General features: G+C 43.5%; 1 protein-coding gene across 1 annotated transcript in view; it reads left to right on the top strand.

Moving 5' to 3' along the window:
- Window positions 1-18,547, top strand: part of PDE4A (phosphodiesterase 4A) — a 373,112-nt gene that overhangs the window by 254,506 nt on the left and 100,059 nt on the right. Inside the window, exon 8 of the mRNA XM_053718013.1 lies at window positions 4,865-4,958. Coding sequence (XP_053573988.1) covers window positions 4,865-4,958 — 94 coding nt within the window. The remainder of the gene's footprint in view (window positions 1-4,864; window positions 4,959-18,547) is intronic.

Here is an 18,547-nt window from a genome sequence, read left to right as displayed (position 1 = left end):
GGCATTATGAAGTTGCCGGGTGGGGGAAGTGTATACTTTCTAATATTATAACGTTTTCTTTTATCCAAAGCACAAATTAATTGCATAAATAGACATAAATTTATTTAATGATAATTTGAGCAAATAAACATTTAATATGATATTAGCTTGGTGGTCAATTAAATTAGCCGGGTGGCACACCCATTAATAAGGTCCTGGTGAGAACACTGTTATGTTCCATTAATAAAAAGTTAAAACTATCGTTGAGATCACACTTTTAAACTATAAAATTATTACACAACTAAAATACGGACATTTAAACATTAATTTACAACTACAATAGATTGGACAAAATATTTGTTTTAAAATGACAACTAATAATCTATTAGCTGTCCTGTTTTACTTTCTCTTTGCTTCTGTGAACAGCCCTGTGAGAACTTACTTGAAAAGCCTATAAATGGTTGTTTATTATAGTTTTTCGTGTGTTTGATTCGATTTTTATATTATATTGTATATAAAGTTTGAGTGGTTGTATGATCAGCAACTCTTCTAATAAATTAAAATGGCTTAGAAAAGGAAGCTTAGAGTTACCTTGCATACAGTATTTTTGCATTAAAATTCTAATGGATTAGAATAGGTGTGTAAAGTGTCTGCATTAAATAAATTATTCACAAAATAACAATTAGTCTTTTAATATCCTTGGTGGCAGCTTATTGTTATTTTATTCAATTTTAATCATTTCAACAAAATAAAGTTGTTATTTTTTTTTTTTGGGGGGGGGGTTCTTAAAGTATGTGTACTGCTGAAGAAGAAAAAATAAAGCAATTAAAATTCCAGAAAAGACGTAAAAAGTCTAAAACTGCTTCAGCAAAGGGGTGAAAATGAATATATTACATTTACATAGTTTTTCATTTTGCATTTAATGTCTCTTTTTTTAAGTGGGCTATTTAAAGGGATATGAAACTCAACTTTTTTTTTTATTCAAAATTCAAATAGAAAATATAATTTTAAAAAAGTTTCCAAATTTCTTCTATTATCAAATTCGCTTTGTTCTCTTGTTAAACTTTGTTGAAGAGATACCTCTATAGGTAGCATGCACTTCTGGAGCACTACATGACAGGAAATAGTGCTGCCCTCTAGTGCTCTTCCTATTGTATAACATTGTTGCAAAACTGCTGCCATATAGTAATGCAGACACATGCACACTCCTGAACTTGCCTTCCTGCTTTTCAACAAAGGATAACAAGAAAACAAAGAAATTGCATATGAAAATAGCCTCCTACTTCCGCATTGGGCCATGAGTGAAACCGCCGAATGCACAACTCTAGGTTGTACGATGTTTATCTATAATAGTGAGGAGCTGTATAAATGAACTGAAATTGCTGAGGGTCCCACGGCTCCAGTGGTAGCTGTACTGTGTGTACCTTTAATGCTGAGAAGTTGTATAAATAATCTGATATTACTAAGGTAAGGGTCCCGCGCCAGAGGTGGCTGCACTGTGTATAGCTATAATATTGAGGAGCTGTATAAATGAACTGATACTACAGCCACCTCTAGAGTCGGATTCTCAGTAATGTCAGTTCATTTATACATCTTCTTGCTATAATAACTATACACAGTACAGCCACCTCTGGGGAAGGACCCTTAACTTCGTAATATCAGGTGATTTATACATTATAGACACAGTACAGGGGTGGGACCCTCAGTAATGTGTGTAACAATAATAGCAGGGAGTTTTATAAATGAACTATTACTGAGGGTCCCATCCCAGAGCTGGCTGTACTGTTGTATACATGTAATAGAGAAGAGCTGTATAAATACACACACATTGCCATGCATTTGTTCCAGGGGTAATTGTGTGTACTACATACATTTATTTATTAAGTTTCAACTTCCTTTTTGTTGTGGGAATTTGTCACACTTCCATGCCACCTCTGGGGCTAATTAGTGTTTGTTCTTTGTCTGCTAATAATGTACATACAGAGAATTCTCCAGGCTTAATTAATAGAAGTAGTTTTTTTGTCTCTCCTGGTCTTATTCCTTCTAGAAAGCACACAACCTCTTCGTAACTTGTAAACACACAAATATGACTCATTTTCCACTTTTATCTTGATTCAAATGTTCTCCAAAAGCAACATACTGTACGTTCAATAACCTCCTCTTAAGGCTATACCACCAGTCAGCGTAGAAATGTGTTGTACAAATGCACAGACCTTATACAGCAGTAGATTAATAAAGATGGTGAAACCTAGCTATCTTACTGTGCAAACTGTTTATATGCTACAGTAACAGAAAGATGCTGCGTTAATACCCTTATAGCTTAGACAGAACATTAGTATAGTAAAAGGGGACTCTTTAAGTACACAGAGACCAGTGAAAGACTAGTAATAGGTGATGTATGAATAAAATATGCAATAGCTTCTCAGTGTACTAGTCTTTTACTGAATGAGAAACATATACACTGATATAATAAGCCAATGAAGTGTGACATAATAGTGCTGTATAATACAGATACTACATAAGAGAAGTGTGTGTTGCACCCTAGTGTAATAGAAAAGGTGCTGTCTAAATACAGATATTATTCTCACTTCTTTGTGCACTAGTCAGGTGCTGTATGAATGCAGATTTTGCATGGTAATGACAGTAGTGATTGCACTAGTGGAACAGAAAGGTGCTTTAAAAATACAGGTATTATATAGCAGTGACTTCACTGTGCACTAGTGAAATAGAAAGGTTCTGTATATATACTGATATTGTACATCAGTAACTGCCCTGTGCACCAGTATTTCCATATACATACAGATATTATACAGCAATGTCTGCACAGTACACACGTGTAAAACTATGGTTCCATAGAAATGCAGGTATTCTGCAACAGTGACTGTGTCATAGTGTAAAAGCTGCTTTATAAATTCAGATATTATGCCACAGTGATTGACCTGTACGCTAGTGTAATAGAAAGTATATAAATATAGATATTATATTAGTCCAACTCCTTTGTCCACAGGCTCCCCAATCAGTCTTTGTCTTAAATATAAAGTGCAGAGCTGCTCTCTATCAGGGACAGGTTTAGATAACCAATATTATTATACACTGTAACATATCCACTGTCAGCCTATAGAACATACAGGTATACCCCACTCATACAGCGGGTTAGGGACCGGAGCCTCGCTGTAAAGTGAAAACCGCCTTAAAGTGAAACAAGGCAGTTTTAGCTTTCTTTTCAATGTTTAAAATCTTGAAAACATGTTTGAACTAACATATATTAGGGGTGCAATAGTGCTATGTTTAGTTTAACCCTAGCACAGCAAGTATTCAATTAGTATTTAATAAATACTGTACCTGTAAAATAGTGACAATTACTGTAGTACAATTTGCCAGACTATAACACTGAGACACAGATTGCACTGTAATGATGTAAACAGAGTGAACTAAGCATAACAAAATGGTGCCAGTCACTTTTCTCACAATCTCATGAAGATTACAGCACTGTTTCAAAATCCTTGTAGGTTGAACTTCAGCTCCACAAAGCGCTGTATTAGCGAATCGCTGTAAAGTGAAGCGCTGTAAAGTGAGGTATACCTGTAATTCTTTTAATAAGGTTTATCATTTTTATCTGTGTAGAGAAACTCTGAATTATTATATCTTGCTGCCATAATCATCAGCGCTGTCTAGAAACCTAGCACTTGTGCAGCCTGCTCATATACAGTACCTGCTTCTCACAAACCATATGGGAAGAATTATTTAGAAGGGAGGGAGGCAGAGGGGAATCCAAGGAGAGAGTGAGAGAGGAAACAGAGGAGGGCTCTACAAGACAGTAAGGGGAGGGGGAGCCACAGCAAAGAGACTAAGGAGCTGGGAGAGAATTGGCAACTAAAGCCAGGGAGCGAACAGGGCAGACATAAGGTGACAGCAGTGAAGGATGTACACAGAGCAAACAGCTGTGGGAGTTTGTATAGACTTTAGGGAAGTCATTGAGGGGGCTTAAAGAGGAAAGAGATCATCGAGAGTAGTGCAGGCAGCTCACAAAGAGAACACAAGAGAGAGTTACTAGAATGTGCTGGGGTGTAAGGGAATAAATCCAGTAGATACAACAGCAGCACAGGGGAGAGAAGGGAAAGGATAAAATGGGATAACAAAACAAACGGTAGAAATATTGCTTGTATAAAAAAAAGAGAATGAGTAGTAAGTCTGATTATGGAGGAGAGTAGTAAGGGGCACTGGGAGGAGAGTTTATTGAAAATAGTTCCTGAGAATTTCAGCTTGAGAATTGGAAGACTGGATCAGCAAAGGGGGCATTGTATACAAAATATAGTGAGCTAGAAAAGAAAGGAGTATTAAGCACAGCTTACTGAGGATATCTCGCCGTGAAACCCACACAAATTGCCATCATGCCTGATACCAACTACCTGCGCTCTGTGTCATGGAGCTACATCAAGGTGAGAGGAGGCGGCATAACCAAGTGCTACTGTATAGTAACATAAAACTGTATGATACTAGAGTATGTAGTGAACATGCTGCTTTGTGTAATAATACAACTAATAATACAACTAAGTAATAATATAACTAATAATGAACATGCTCTATAAACTAATAACTACTACCCTGGTATTGAGCATACATACACTGCTTATAAACCCGATGTACTGTATAACGATAATGCTACAATTTAGAATTGTGTAGGTATACAATAATAGTTGACACTACACACTGAATAGTTACTTGATAAAGAGAAAGGTTAACTATTTTTTAATGTTATCATTCATATTAACGCTACCAAAATTCAACACTTTAAAATATTCGCATCACGTTGGTATTTGACAGTTTTTTTGTGTTGTTATTTGTTATTAATTTATCATCTACCACCTTTTTTTTACTCTTATAGTTCAAAAGAATGCTGAACCGTGAGCTGACCCACTTGTCTGAAATGAGCCGTTCAGGGAACCAGGTCTCAGAATATATTTCTAACACATTTCTTGGTGAGTCCGTTTTTTTTATATCCTTTTTTATCAAACCTGTCTTTGCCTAAATATTTTCATGGATGGATGTTTAGAGTTTGCCACTGAGCTAAAACCACATATTAGGTCTTCACAAATCTGAAATACATTTTTCAACCACTGGAATGTATAATTACTATCTGCATTGCCTTGAAAAAATATGATAACAATAGCTATGTGGTCTCTGGTTTTGTCACTCGTTGATTATGAATAAAAACATGGACTTATTGCCATACAGTGAGTAAGTTAGAAGTAGTTTGTAGCAAGTGATAAACATTCCTTATTACATTTACTTTAACAAAATGCTAATGTAATACTCTCTTGGTATCAATGTATGAAAAGGCATCCGTGTTATCAGTGTGTGAGAGAGAGTCAGGGTCAGCATATGTGTAGGCCCCTCTGTGTGCATGTGTGTATGCTATGGTGTAGGCCTATGTGTGTGCATGTGTGTGTGCATGTCTGAATGCTATGGTGTAGGCCTATGTGTGTGCATGTGTGTGTGCGTGTCTGAATGCTATGGTGTAGGCCTCTCTGTGTGCATGTGTGTGTGCATGTCTGAATGCTATGGTGTAGGCCTCTCTGTGTGCATGTGTGTGTGCATGCCTGAATGCTATGGTGTAGGCCTCTGTGTGCGTGTGTGTGCATGTCTGAATGCTATGGTGTAGGCCTCTGTGTGTGCATGTGTGTGTGCATGTCTGAATGCTATGGTGTAGGCCTCTGTGTGCGTGTGTGTGCATGTCTGAATGCTATGGTGTAGGCCTATGTGTGTGCATGTCTGAATGCTATGGTGTAGGCCTATGTGTGTGCATGTGTGTGTGCATGTCTGAATGCTATGGTGTAGGCCTATGTGTGTGCATGTGTGTGTGCATGTCTGAATGCTATGGTGTAGGCCTATGTGTGTGCATGTGTGTGTGCATGTCTGAATGCTATGGTGTAGGCCTGTGTGTGCATGTCTGAATGCTATGGTGTAGGCCTGTGTGTGCATGTCTGAATGCTATGGTGTAGGCCTATGTGTGCATGTCTGAATGCTATGGTGTAGGCCTCTCTGTGTGCATGTGTGTGTGCATGTCTGAATGCTATGGTGTAGGCCTCTCTGTGTGCATGTGTGTGTGCATGTCTGAATGCTATGGTGTAGGCCTCTCTGTGTGCATGTGTGTGCATGTCTGAATGCTATGGTGTAGGCCTATGTGTGCATGTGTGTGTGCATGTCTGAATGCTATGGTGTAGGCCTCTCTGTGTGCATGTGTGTGCATGTCTGAATGCTATGGTGTAGACCTGTGTGTGCATGTGTGTGTGCATGTCTGAATGCTATGGTGTAGGCCTATGTGTGTGCATGTGTGTGTGCATGTCTGAATGCTATGGTGTAGGCCTATGTGTGCATGTCTGAATGCTATGGTGTAGGCCTATGTGTGTGCATGTCTGAATGCTATGGTGTAGGCCTCTGTGTGCATGTGTGTGTGCATGTCTGAATGCTATGGTGTAGGCCTCTCTGTGTGCATGTGTGTGCATGTCTGAATGCTATCGTGTAGACCTCTGTGTGCATGTGTGTGTGCATGTCTGAATGCTATGGTGTAGGCCTCTCTGTGTGCATGTGTGTGCATGTCTGAATGCTATGGTGTAGGCCTCTCTGTGTGCATGTGTGTGTGCATGTCTGAATGCTATGGTGTAGGCCTCTCTGTGTGCATGTGTGTGCATGTCTGAATGCTATGGTGTAGGCCCCTCTGTGTGCATGTGTATGTCTGAATGCTATGGTGTAGGCCTCTCTGTGTGCATGTGTGTGCATGTCTGAATGCTATGGTGTAGGCCTCTCTGTGTGCATGTCTGAATGCTATGGTGTAGGCCTCTCTGTGTGCATGTGTGTGCATGTCTGACTGCTATGGTGTAGGCCTATGTGTGTGCATGTGTGTGTGCATGTCTGAATGCTATGGTGTAGGCCTATGTGTGTGCATGTCTGACTGCTATGGTGTAGGCCTCTCTGTGTGCATGTGTGTGTGCATGTCTGAATGCTATGGTGTAGGCCTCTCTGTGTGCGTGTGTGTGTGCATGTCTGAATGCTATGGTGTAGGCCTCTCTGTGTGCGTGTGTGTGTGCATGTCTGAATGCTATGGTGTAGGCCTCTCTGTGTGCGTGTGTGTGTGCATGCCTGAATGCTATGGTGTAGGCCTCTGTGTGCATGTCTGAATGCTATGGTGTAGGCCTCTCTGTGTGCATGTGTGTGCATGTCTGAATGCTATGGTGTAGGCCTCTCTGTGTGCGTGTGTGTGTGCATGTCTGAATGCTATGGTGTAGGCCTATGTGTGTGCATGTCTGACTGCTATGGTGTAGGCCTCTCTGTGTGCATGTGTGTGCATGTCTGAATGCTATGGTGTAGGCCTCTCTGTGTGCATGTGTGTGCATGTCTGAATGCTATGGTGTAGGCCTCTCTGTGTGCGTGTGTGTGCATGTCTGAATGCTATGGTGTAGGCCTCTCTGTGTGTGTGTGTGTGTGCATGTCTGAATGCTATGGTGTAGGCCTCTGTGTGCATGTCTGAATGCTATGGTGTAGGCCTCTCTGTGTGCATGTGTGTGTGCATGTCTGAATGCTATGGTGTAGGCCTCTCTGTGTGCATGTGTGTGCATGTCTGAATAAGTCAAAAGGGTGTGTGTGCAAGTCTGAATGCTATGGTGTAGGCCTCTCTGTGTGCATGTGTGTGCATGTCTGAATGCTATGGTGTAGGCCCCTCTGTGTGCATGTGTATGTGCATGTCTGAATGCTATGGTGTAGGCCTCTGTGTGTGCATGTCTGAATGCTATGGTGTAGGCCTCTCTGTGTGCATGTGTGTGCATGTCTGAATGCTATGGTGTAGGCCTCTCTGTGTGCATGTGTGTGCATGTCTGAATGCTATGGTGTAGGCCTCTCTGTGTGCATGTGTGTGTGCATGTCTGAATGCTATGGTGTAGGCCTCTCTGTGTGCGTGTGTGTGCATGTCTGAATGCTATGGTGTAGGCCTCTCTGTGTGCATGTGTGTGCATGTCTGAATGCTATGGTGTAGGCCTCTGTGTGCATGTCTGAATGCTATGGTGTAGGCCTCTCTGTGTGCATGTGTGTGCATGTCTGAATGCTATGGTGTAGGCCTCTCTGTGTGCGTGTGTGTGTGCATGTCTGAATGCTATGGTGTAGGCCTATGTGTGTGCATGTCTGACTGCTATGGTGTAGGCCTCTCTGTGTGCATGTGTGTGTGCATGTCTGAATGCTATGGTGTAGGCCTCTCTGTGTGCGTGTGTGTGCATGTCTGAATGCTATGGTGTAGGCCTCTCTGTGTGCGTGTGTGTGTGCATGTCTGAATGCTATGGTGTAGGCCTCTGTGTGCATGTCTGAATGCTATGGTGTAGGCCTCTCTGTGTGCATGTGTGTGCATGTCTGAATGCTATGGTGTAGGCCCCTCTGTGTGCATGTGTATGTGCATGTCTGAATGCTATGGTGTAGGCCTCTCTGTGTGCATGTCTGAATGCTATGGTGTAGGCCTCTCTGTGTGCATGTGTGTGCATGTCTGAATGCTATGGTGTAGGCCTCTCTGTGTGCATGTGTGTACATGTCTGAATGCTATGGTGTAGGCCTCTCTGTGTGCATGTGTGTGCATGTCTGAATGCTATGGTGTAGGCCCCTCTGTGTGCATGTGTATGTGCATGTCTGAATGCTATGGTGTAGGCCTCTCTGTGTGCATGTCTGAATGCTATGGTGTAGGCCTCTCTGTGTGCATGTGTGTGCATGTCTGAATGCTATGGTGTAGGCCTCTCTGTGTGCATGTGTGTACATGTCTGAATGCTATGGTGTAGGCCTCTCTGTGTGCGTGTGTGTGTGCATGTCTGAATGCTATGGTGTAGGCCTCTCTGTGTGCGTGTGTGTGCATGTCTGAATGCTATGGTGTAGGCCTCTCTGTGTGCGTGTGTGTGCATGTCTGACTGCTATGGTGTAGGCCTCTGTGTGCATGTGTGTGTGCATGTCTGACTGCTATGGTGTAGGCCTCTGTGTGCATGTGTGTGCATGTCTGAATGCTATGGTGTAGGCCTCTCTGTGTGCATGTGTGTGTGCATGTCTGAATGCTATGGTGTAGGCCTCTGTGTGCATGTGTGTGCATGTCTGAATGCTATGGTGTAGGCCTCTGTGTGCATGTGTGTGTGCATGTCTTAATGCTATGGTGTAGGCCTCTCTGTGTGCGTGTGTGTGCATGTCTGAATGCTATGGTGTAGGCCTCTGTGTGCGTGTGTGTGCATGTCTGAATGCTATGGTGTAGGCCTCTCTGTGTGCATGTGTGTGTGCATGTCTGAATGCTATGGTGTAGGCCTCTCTGTGTGCATGTGTGTGCATGTCTTAATGCTATGGTGTAGGCCTCTCTGTGTGCATGTGTGTGCATGTCTGACTGCTATGGTGTAGGCCTCTCTGTGTGCATGTGTGTGTGCATGTCTGAATGCTATGGTGTAGGCCTCTCTGTGTGCATGTGTGTGCATGTCTGAATGCTATGGTGTAGGCCTCTCTGTGTGCATGTGTGTGTGCATGTCTGACTGCTATGGTGTAGACCTCTCTGTGTGCATGTCTGAATGCTATGGTGTAGGCCTATGTGTGTGCATGTGTGTGTGCATGTCTGAATGCTATGGTGTAGGCCTCTCTGTGTGCATGTGTGTGCATGTCTGACTGCTATGGTGTAGGCCTCTCTGTGTGCATGTGTGTGTGCATGTCTGAATGCTATGGTGTAGGCCTCTCTGTGTGCATGTGTGTGCATGTCTGACTGCTATGGTGTAGGCCTCTCTGTGTGCATGTGTGTGTGCATGTCTGAATGCTATGGTGTAGGCCTCTCTGTGTGCATGTGTGTGTGCATGCCTGAATGCTATGGTGTAGGCCTCTGTGTGCATGTGTGTGTGTGTGCATGTCTGACTGCTATGGTGTAGACCTCTGTGTGCATGTGTGTGTGCATGTCTGAATGCTATGGTGTAGGCCTCTCTGTGTGCATGTGTGTGTGCATGTCTGAATGCTATGGTGTAGGCCTCTCTGTGTGCATGTGTGTGTGCATGTCTGAATGCTATGGTGTAGGCCTCTCTGTGTGCATGTGTGTGCATGTCTGAATGCTATGGTGTAGGCCTATGTGTGTGCATGTCTGAATGCTATGGTGTAGGCCTCTCTGTGTGCATGTGTGTGTGCATGCCTGAATGCTATGATGTAGGCCTCTGTGTGCGTGTGTGTGCATGTCTGAATGCTATGGTGTAGGCCTGTGTGTGTGCATGTCTGAATGCTATGGTGTAGGCCTATGTGTGTGCATGTGTGTGTGCATGTCTGAATGCTATGGTGTAGGCCTATGTGTGTGCATGTGTGTGTGCATGTCTGAATGCTATGGTGTAGGCCTATGTGTGTGCATGTGTGTGTGCATGTCTGAATGCTATGGTGTAGGCCTATGTGTGTGCATGTGTGTGTGCATGTCTGAATGCTATGGTGTAGGCCTATGTGTGTGTGCATGTCTGAATGCTATGGTGTAGGCCTATGTGTGTGCATGTGTGTGTGCATGTCTGAATGCTATGGTGTAGGCCTCTGTGTGCATGTCTGAATGCTATGGTGTAGGCCTCTGTGTGCATGTGTGTGTGCATGTCTGAATGCTATGGTGTAGGCCTCTCTGTGTGCATGTCTGAATGCTATGGTGTAGGCCTATGTGTGCATGTGTGTGTGCATGTCTGAATGCTATGGTGTAGGCCTCTCTGTGTGCGTGTGTGTGCATGTCTGAATGCTATGGTGTAGGCCTATGTGTGCATGTGTGTGCATGTCTGAATGCTATGGTGTAGGCCTCTCTGTGTGCGTGTGTGTGCATGTCTGAATGCTATGGTGTAGGCCTATGTGTGCATGTCTGAATGCTATGGTGTAGGCCTATGTGTGTGCATGTCTGAATGCTATGGTGTAGGCCTATGTGTGTGCATGTCTGACTGCTATGGTGTAGGCCTCTCTGTGTGCATGTGTGTGTGCATGCCTGAATGCTATGGTGTAGGCCTCTCTGTGTGCGTGTGTGTGTGCATGCCTGAATGCTATGGTGTAGGCCTCTCTGTGTGTGTGTGTGTGTGTGTGTGCATGTCTGAATGCTATGGTGTAGGCCTATGTGTGTGCATGTCTGACTGCTATGGTGTAGGCCCCTCTGTGTGCATGTGTGTGCATGTCTGAATGCTATGGTGTAGGCCTCTCTGTGTGCATGTGTGTGCATGTCTGAATGCTATGGTGTAGGCCTCTCTGTGTGCATGTGTGTGCATGTCTGAATGCTATGGTGTAGGCCTCTCTGTGTGCATGTGTGTGTGCATGTCTAAATGCTATGGTGTAGGCCTCTGTGTGCGTGTGTGTGCATGTCTGAATGCTATGGTGTAGGCCTCTCTGTGTGCATGTGTGTGTGCATGTCTGAATGCTATGGTGTAGGCCTCTCTGTGTGCATGTGTGTGCATGTCTTAATGCTATGGTGTAGGCCTCTCTGTGTGCATGTGTGTGCATGTCTGACTGCTATGGTGTAGGCCTCTCTGTGTGCGTGTGTGTGCATGTCTGAATGCTATGGTGTAGGCCTCTCTGTGTGCATGTGTGTGTGCATGTCTAAATGCTATGGTGTAGGCCTCTCTGTGTGCATGTGTGTGCATGTCTGAATGCTATGGTGTAGGTCTCTGTGTGCATGTGTGTGCATGTCTGACTGTTATGGTGTAGACCCCTCTGTGTGCATGTGTGTGCATGTCTGAATGCTATGGTGTAGGCCTCTGTGTGCATGTGTGTGCATGTCTGAATGCTATGGCGTAGGCCTCTGTGTGCATGTGTGTGTATGTCTGAATGCTATGGTGTAGGCCTCTGTGTGCATGTCTGAATGCTATGGTGTAGGCCTCTCTGTGTGCGTGTGTGTGCATGTCTGAATGTTATGGTGTAGGCCTCTGTGTGCGTGTGTGTGCATGTCTGAATGCTATGGTGTAGGCCTATCTGTGTGCATGTGTGTGCATGTCTGAATGATATGGTGTAGGCCTATGTGTGTGCATGTCTGAATGCTATGGTGTAGGCCTCTGTGTGCATGTGTGTGCATGTCTGAATGCTATGGTGTAGGCCTATGTGTGTGCATGTCTGAATGCTATGGTGTAGGCCTATGTGTGTGCATGTCTGAATGCTATGGTGTAGGCCTATGTGTGTGCATGTCTGAATGCTATGGTGTAGGCCTATGTGTGTGCATGTCTGAATGCTATGGTGTAGGCCTATGTGTGTGCATGTCTGAATGCTATGGTGTAGGCCTATGTGTGTGCATGTCTGAATGCTATGGTGTAGGCCTATGTGTGTGCATGTCTGAATGCTATGGTGTAGGCCTATGCGTGTGCATGTCTGAATGCTATGGTGTAGGCCTATGTGTGTGCATGTCTGAATGCTATTGTGTATGTGCCTGCATTTGCTTTTGTATGGATTTGTGTATGGGTTTGGATAAGTGTTTACAATGTATCCATCCTTGTCAACAATCCTGATTGAATACTCATACATGTTTGTCTCCGTGTGCAAACATCAGTGCGGTGTGTGTGTTTTGGTGTCTGTCTGTAGCTGCACATTTACATGTGTGCATGGTTGTGTGTCTGGACTTTTATGCATTAACATGGATGAAATTTGTGTTGATGTTTTCAGCATATATATATACGTGTGTATTTGTTTCTGTACAGGTTCATGTATGTATAGACTGTATGGCCAAAGGTCTGTGTACACCCGTATTAATTATTGAGTTCAGGTGTTTCAGCCACACCCTTTGGTAAATGATGCATAAAATCCAGTACATAGCCATCAAGTCTCAATAAACAAACAATGGCAGTACAATGGATTGTACTGAAGAGCTCAGTGACTTTAAAGATGGCACTGTCATAGGATGCCACCTTTTCAATAAGACAGTTTGTTTAACTAAAGAGGAACTGGACATGGGAATTATTGTTTCAGATTATTTAAAATTTGGTACACAATGCAGCAATGCAGCCGGTAAGGCCAGTCGAATACTTGGTTGCATTTGGAGAGATATTAGTAGCAGAAATAGCAGAGTTTTTATGCCACTTTACAGATCATTACTTAGGCCACATCTGGAATACTGTGTACAGTTCTGGAGACCCTATGTTCAGAAAGATATAAATAAACTAGAAACTGTCCAAAGGAGGGCTACTAAAATGGTACACAGTCTAAAATATAAAACGTACAAAGAAAGACTCTATGGGGCCGATTTATCAACATCCGTATGCATCTGTTTCCGCAGGTAACAGGAGTTAAGAAGCCACGGTCTTAAGAACGCTGCTCCGTAACTCGTCTGCCACCTCTGAGGCGGCAGATAGCAATCAGCCCGATCGGATTTATTGACACCCCCTGCTAGAGGCCAATTGGCCGCGAATGTGCAGGGGGTGGCATTGCACAAGCATTTCACAAGGAATGCTTGTGCAATGATAAATGCCGACAGCATACGCTCACACTTTGATAATTCGGCCCCTATGACCTAAATATGTATGGCTTAGAGTAGAGAAGGGAAAGAGATGACATGATAGAAACCTTCAAATATATGAAGGGTCTTAAAGGGAAATTTTTTCTTTCATGGTTCAGATAGAACATACAATTTTAAATAACTTTCAAATTTACTTCTATTATCAAATTTTCTTTGTATTTTTTAGTATCCTTTGTTGAAAAGCCGGAAGGTAAGCTCAGGAGCGTGCACATCTCTGCAGCAGGATATAGCAGCAGTTTTACAACAATGTTATACATTAGCAAGAGCACTAGATGGCAGTACTATTTTCTGTCATGTAGTGCTTCAGGCATGTGCACGCTACCTACCTAGGTATCTCTGCAATAAAAAAAATAACATAAGAATGAAGCATATTTGATAATAGAAGTAAATTGGAAACTTTTTGAAAATTGTATATCTGAATAATTAAACAAAAATTGTGGGTTTCATGTCCCTTTAACTCGTTAACGACCAAGGACGTACCCTGTACGTCATCGGTGTTTCCAAGCGGGGGCGTGCATGGGAGCAGGTGGGAACGCTACACTATGGCAAAATTTATTTATTACATACAGTGAGAGAAAGGACTGGGGAGAGTGAGAATTTTTAGCTAAGGGATCTGGGAAGGGGAGGATATTGAGGGGGGTAGCTACACTAGAGAAAATGTTTAATTATTTTATAAAACATACCATATTTTATGGAAAACTGGGTACTGGCAGACAGCTGCCAGTACCCAAAATGGCGCACAATAAGGTAGAGGGGCAGGGTTAGAGCGCTGTTTGGGGAGGGGGGAATCAGGCAGTTGGGAGCTAAGGGGGGATCCTACACAGCAGAATATGTTTTTTAAAAACAAAAAACATTTTTATTTTAGTACTGGCAGACTTTCTGCCAGTACTTAAGATGGCGGGGACAATTGTGGGGTTGGGGAGGGAAGAGAGCTGTTTGGGAGGGATCAGGGGGTGTGATGTCAGGGGGGAGGCTGATCTCTACAATAAAGCTAAAATTAACCCTGCAAGCTCCCTACAAGCTACCTAATTAACCCTTTAACTGCTGGGCATAATGCACGTGTGGTGCGCAGCGGCATTTAGCGGCCTTCTAATTACCAAAAAGCAACCCCAAAGCCATATATGTCTGCTATTTCTGAACAAAGGGGATCCCAAAGAAGCATTTACAACCATTTGTGCCATAATTGCACAAGCTGTTTGTAAATAATTTCAGTGAGAAACCTTACATTTGTGAAAAAGTGAATGTGAATTTTTTTATTTGATCGCATTTGGCGGTGAAATGGTGGCATGAAATATACCAAAATGGGCCTAAATCAATACTTTGGGTTGTCTACTAAAAAAATATATATGCATGTCAAGGGATATTCAGGGATTCCTGACAGATATCAGTGTTCTAATGTAACTATCGCTAATTTTGAAAAAAAGTGGTTTGGAAATAGCAAAGTGTTCTATAACTTGGGAAAAAAAGCAAAGAACATATAAACATTGGGTATTTCTAAACTCAGGACAAAATTTAGAAACTATTTAGGATGGGTGTTTTTTGGTGGTTGTAGATGTGTAACAGATTTTGTGGGTCAAAGTTAGAAAAACAGAATTTATGCTTACCTGATAAATTACTTTCTCCAACGGTGTGTCCGGTCCACGGCGTCATCCATTACTTGTGGGAATATTCTCTTCCCCAACAGGAAATGGCAAAGAGCACAGCAAAAGCTGTCCATATAGCCCCTCCTCAGGCTCCGCCCCCCAGTCATTCGACCGACGGTTAGGAGAAAAAAAGGAGAAACTATAGGGTGCCATGGTGACTGTAGTGTATAGAGAAAAAAATTGTTCAAACCTGATTAAAAAACCAGGGCGGGCCGTGGACCGGACACAACGTTGGAGAAAGTAATTTATCAGGTAAGCATAAATTCTGTTTTCTCCAACATTGGTGTGTCCGGTCCACGGCGTCATCCATTACTTGTGGGAACCAATACCAAAGCTTTAGGACACGGATGAAGGGAGGGAGCAAATCAGGTTACCTAAACGGAAGGCACCACGGCTTGCAAAACCTTTCTCCCAAAAATAGCCTCCGAAGAAGCATAAGTATCAAATTTGTAGAATTTGGCAAAAGTGTGCAGAGAAGACCAAGTCGCTGCCTTACATATCTGATCAACAGAAGCCTCGTTCTTGAAGGCCCATGTGGAAGCCACAGCCCTAGTAGAGTGAGCTGTGATTCGTTCAGGAGGCTGCCGTCCGGCAGTCTCATAAGCCAATCGGATAATGCTTTTCAGCCAGAAAGAAAGAGAGGTAGCAGTAGCTTTTTGTCCTCTCCTCTTACCAGAGTAAACGACAAACAAAGATGAGGTTTGTCTAAAATCCTTTGTTGCTTCTAAATAGAACTTTAAAGCACGGACTACATCTAAATTGTGTAACAAACGTTCCTTCTTTGAAACTGGTTTCGGACACAGAGAAGGAACAACTATTTCCTGGTTAATATTCTTGTTGGAAACAACTTTTGGAAGAAAACCAGGCTTAGTACGCAAAACAACCTTATCTGAATGGAACACCAGATAGGGAGGATCACACTGCAAAGCAGATAACTCAGAAACTCTTCTAGCAAAAGAAATAGCAACCAAAAACAGAACTTTCCAAGATAGTAACTTGATATCTACGGAATGTAAAGGTTCAAACAGAACCCCTTGAAGAACTGAAAGAACTAAATTTGGACTCCAAGGAGGAGTCATGGGTCTGTAGACAGGCTTGATTCTGACCAAAGCCTGTACAAAAGCTTGTACATCTGGCACAGCTGCCAGTCGTTTGTGTAACAAGACAGATAAAGCAGAAATCTGTCCCTTTAGAGAACTCGCTGACAACCCTTTATCCAAACCCTCTTGGAAAAAGGAAAGAATCTTAGGAATTTTAATTTTACTCCAGGAGAATCCCTTGGATTCACACCAACAGATATATTTTTTCCATATTTTATGGTAAATCTTTCTAGTCACAGGTTTTCTGGCTTGGACCAGAGTATCAATCACTGAATTTGAAAATCCACGCTTGGATAAAAACAAGCGTTCAATTTCCAAGCAGTCAGCTGCAGAGAAACTAGATTTGGATGTTCGAATGGACCTTGTACTAGAAGATCCTGTCTCAAAGGTAGCTTCCATGGTGGAGCCGATGACATATTCACCAGGTCTGCATACCAAGTCCTGCGTGGCCACGCAGGAGCTATCAGAATCACCGAGGCCTTCTCCTGTTTGATCCTGGCTACAAGCCTAGGAAGGAGAGGAAACGGTGGAAACACATAAGCTAGGTTGAACGACCAAGGCGCCACTAATGCATCCACTAGAGTCGCCTTGGGATCCCTGGATCTGGACTCGTAGCAAGGAACCTTGAAGTTCTGACGGGACGCCATCAGATCCATGTCTGGAATGCCCCATAATTGGGTTAACTGGGCAAAGACCTCCGGATGGAGTTCCCACTCCCCCGGATGGAAAGTCTGACGACTCAAATAATCCGCCTCCCAGTTGTCTACTCCTGGGATGTGAATTGCAGATAGGTGGCAGGAGTTATCCTCCGCCCATTTGATGATCTTGGATACCTCTCTCATCGCCAAGGAACTCTTTGTTCCTCCCTGATGGTTGATGTAAGCTACAGTCGTCATGTTGTCCGACTGGAATCTTATGAATCCGGCCTTCGCTAGTTTAGGCCAAGCCTGGAGCGCATTGAATATCGCTCTCAGTACCAGGATGTTTATCGGGAGAAGGGACTCTTCCTGAGACCATAGACCCTGAGCTTTCAGGGAGTCCCAGACCGCGCCCCAGCCTAATAGACTGGCGTCGGTCGTGACAATGACCCACTCTGGTCTGCGGAAACTCATTCCCTGGGACAGGTGATCCTGAGTCAACCACCAACGGAGTGAGTCTCTGGTTACCTGGTCTACTTGAATCTGGGGAGACAAGTCTGCATAGTCCCCATTCCACTGATTGAGCATGCACAGTTGTAATGGTCTTAGATGAATTCGAGCAAAAGGAACTATTTCCATTGCTGCAACCATCAACCCTACTACTTCCATGCACTGAGCTATGGAAGGCTGCAGAATAGAGTGAAGAACTTGACAAGCGTTTAGAAGCTTTGACTTTCTGACCTCTGTCAGGAAGATCTTCATTTATAAAGAATCTATTATTGTTCCCAAAAAGGGAACTCTTGTTGACGGAGACAGGGAACTCTTTTCTACGTTCACCTTCCACCCGTGAGATCTGAGAAAGGCTAGAACAATGTCTGTATGAGCCTTTGCCTTGGAAAGAGACGACGCTTGAATTAGAATGTCGTCTAGATAAGGTGCCACTGCAATGCCCCTCGGTCTTAGAACCGCTAGAAGGGACCCTAGCACCTTTGTGAAAATTCTGGGAGCAGTGGCTAAACCGAATGGAAGAGCCACGAACTGGTAATGTTTGTCCAGAAAGGCGAACCTTAGGAACTGATGATGATCTTTGTGGATAGGAATATGTAGGTACGCATCCTTTAAATCCACGGTAGTCATATATTGACCCTCCTGGATTGTAGGTAAAATTGATCGAATGGTTTCAATTTTGAAATATGGAACTCTGAGAAATTTGTTTAGAATTTTTAAATCCAGAATTGGTCTGAAAGTTCCTTCTTTTTTGGAAACTACAAACAGGTTTGAGTAAAACCCCTGACCTTGTTCCACAGTTGGAACTGAGTGTATCACTCCCATATTTAACAGGTCTTCTACACAATGTAAGAATGCCTGTCTCTTTATTTGGTCTGAAGACAAGCGAGACATGTGGAACCTTCCCCTTGGGGGCAGTTCCTTGAATTCTTGAAGATAACCCTGAGAGACTATTTCTAGTGCCCAGGGATCCGGAACATCTCTTGCCCAAGCCTGAGCAAAGAGAGAGAGTCTGCCCCCTACTAGATCCGGTCCCGGATCGGGGGCTACCCCTTCATGCTGTCTTGGTAGCAGCAGCAGTCTTCTTGGCCTGTTTACCCTTGTTCCAGCCTTGCATTGGTTTCCAAGCTGGTTTAGCCTGGGAAGCGTTACCCTCTTGTCTAGAGGCTGCAGAGTTAGAATCCGGTC

This window comes from Bombina bombina, chromosome 6 (genome assembly GCF_027579735.1).
Source record: "Bombina bombina isolate aBomBom1 chromosome 6, aBomBom1.pri, whole genome shotgun sequence".
NCBI classification, from domain to species: domain Eukaryota; kingdom Metazoa; phylum Chordata; class Amphibia; order Anura; family Bombinatoridae; genus Bombina; species Bombina bombina.
Note: the sequence above shows the minus strand (reverse complement) of the source record. Positions and strands in the feature narration are given on the sequence as shown.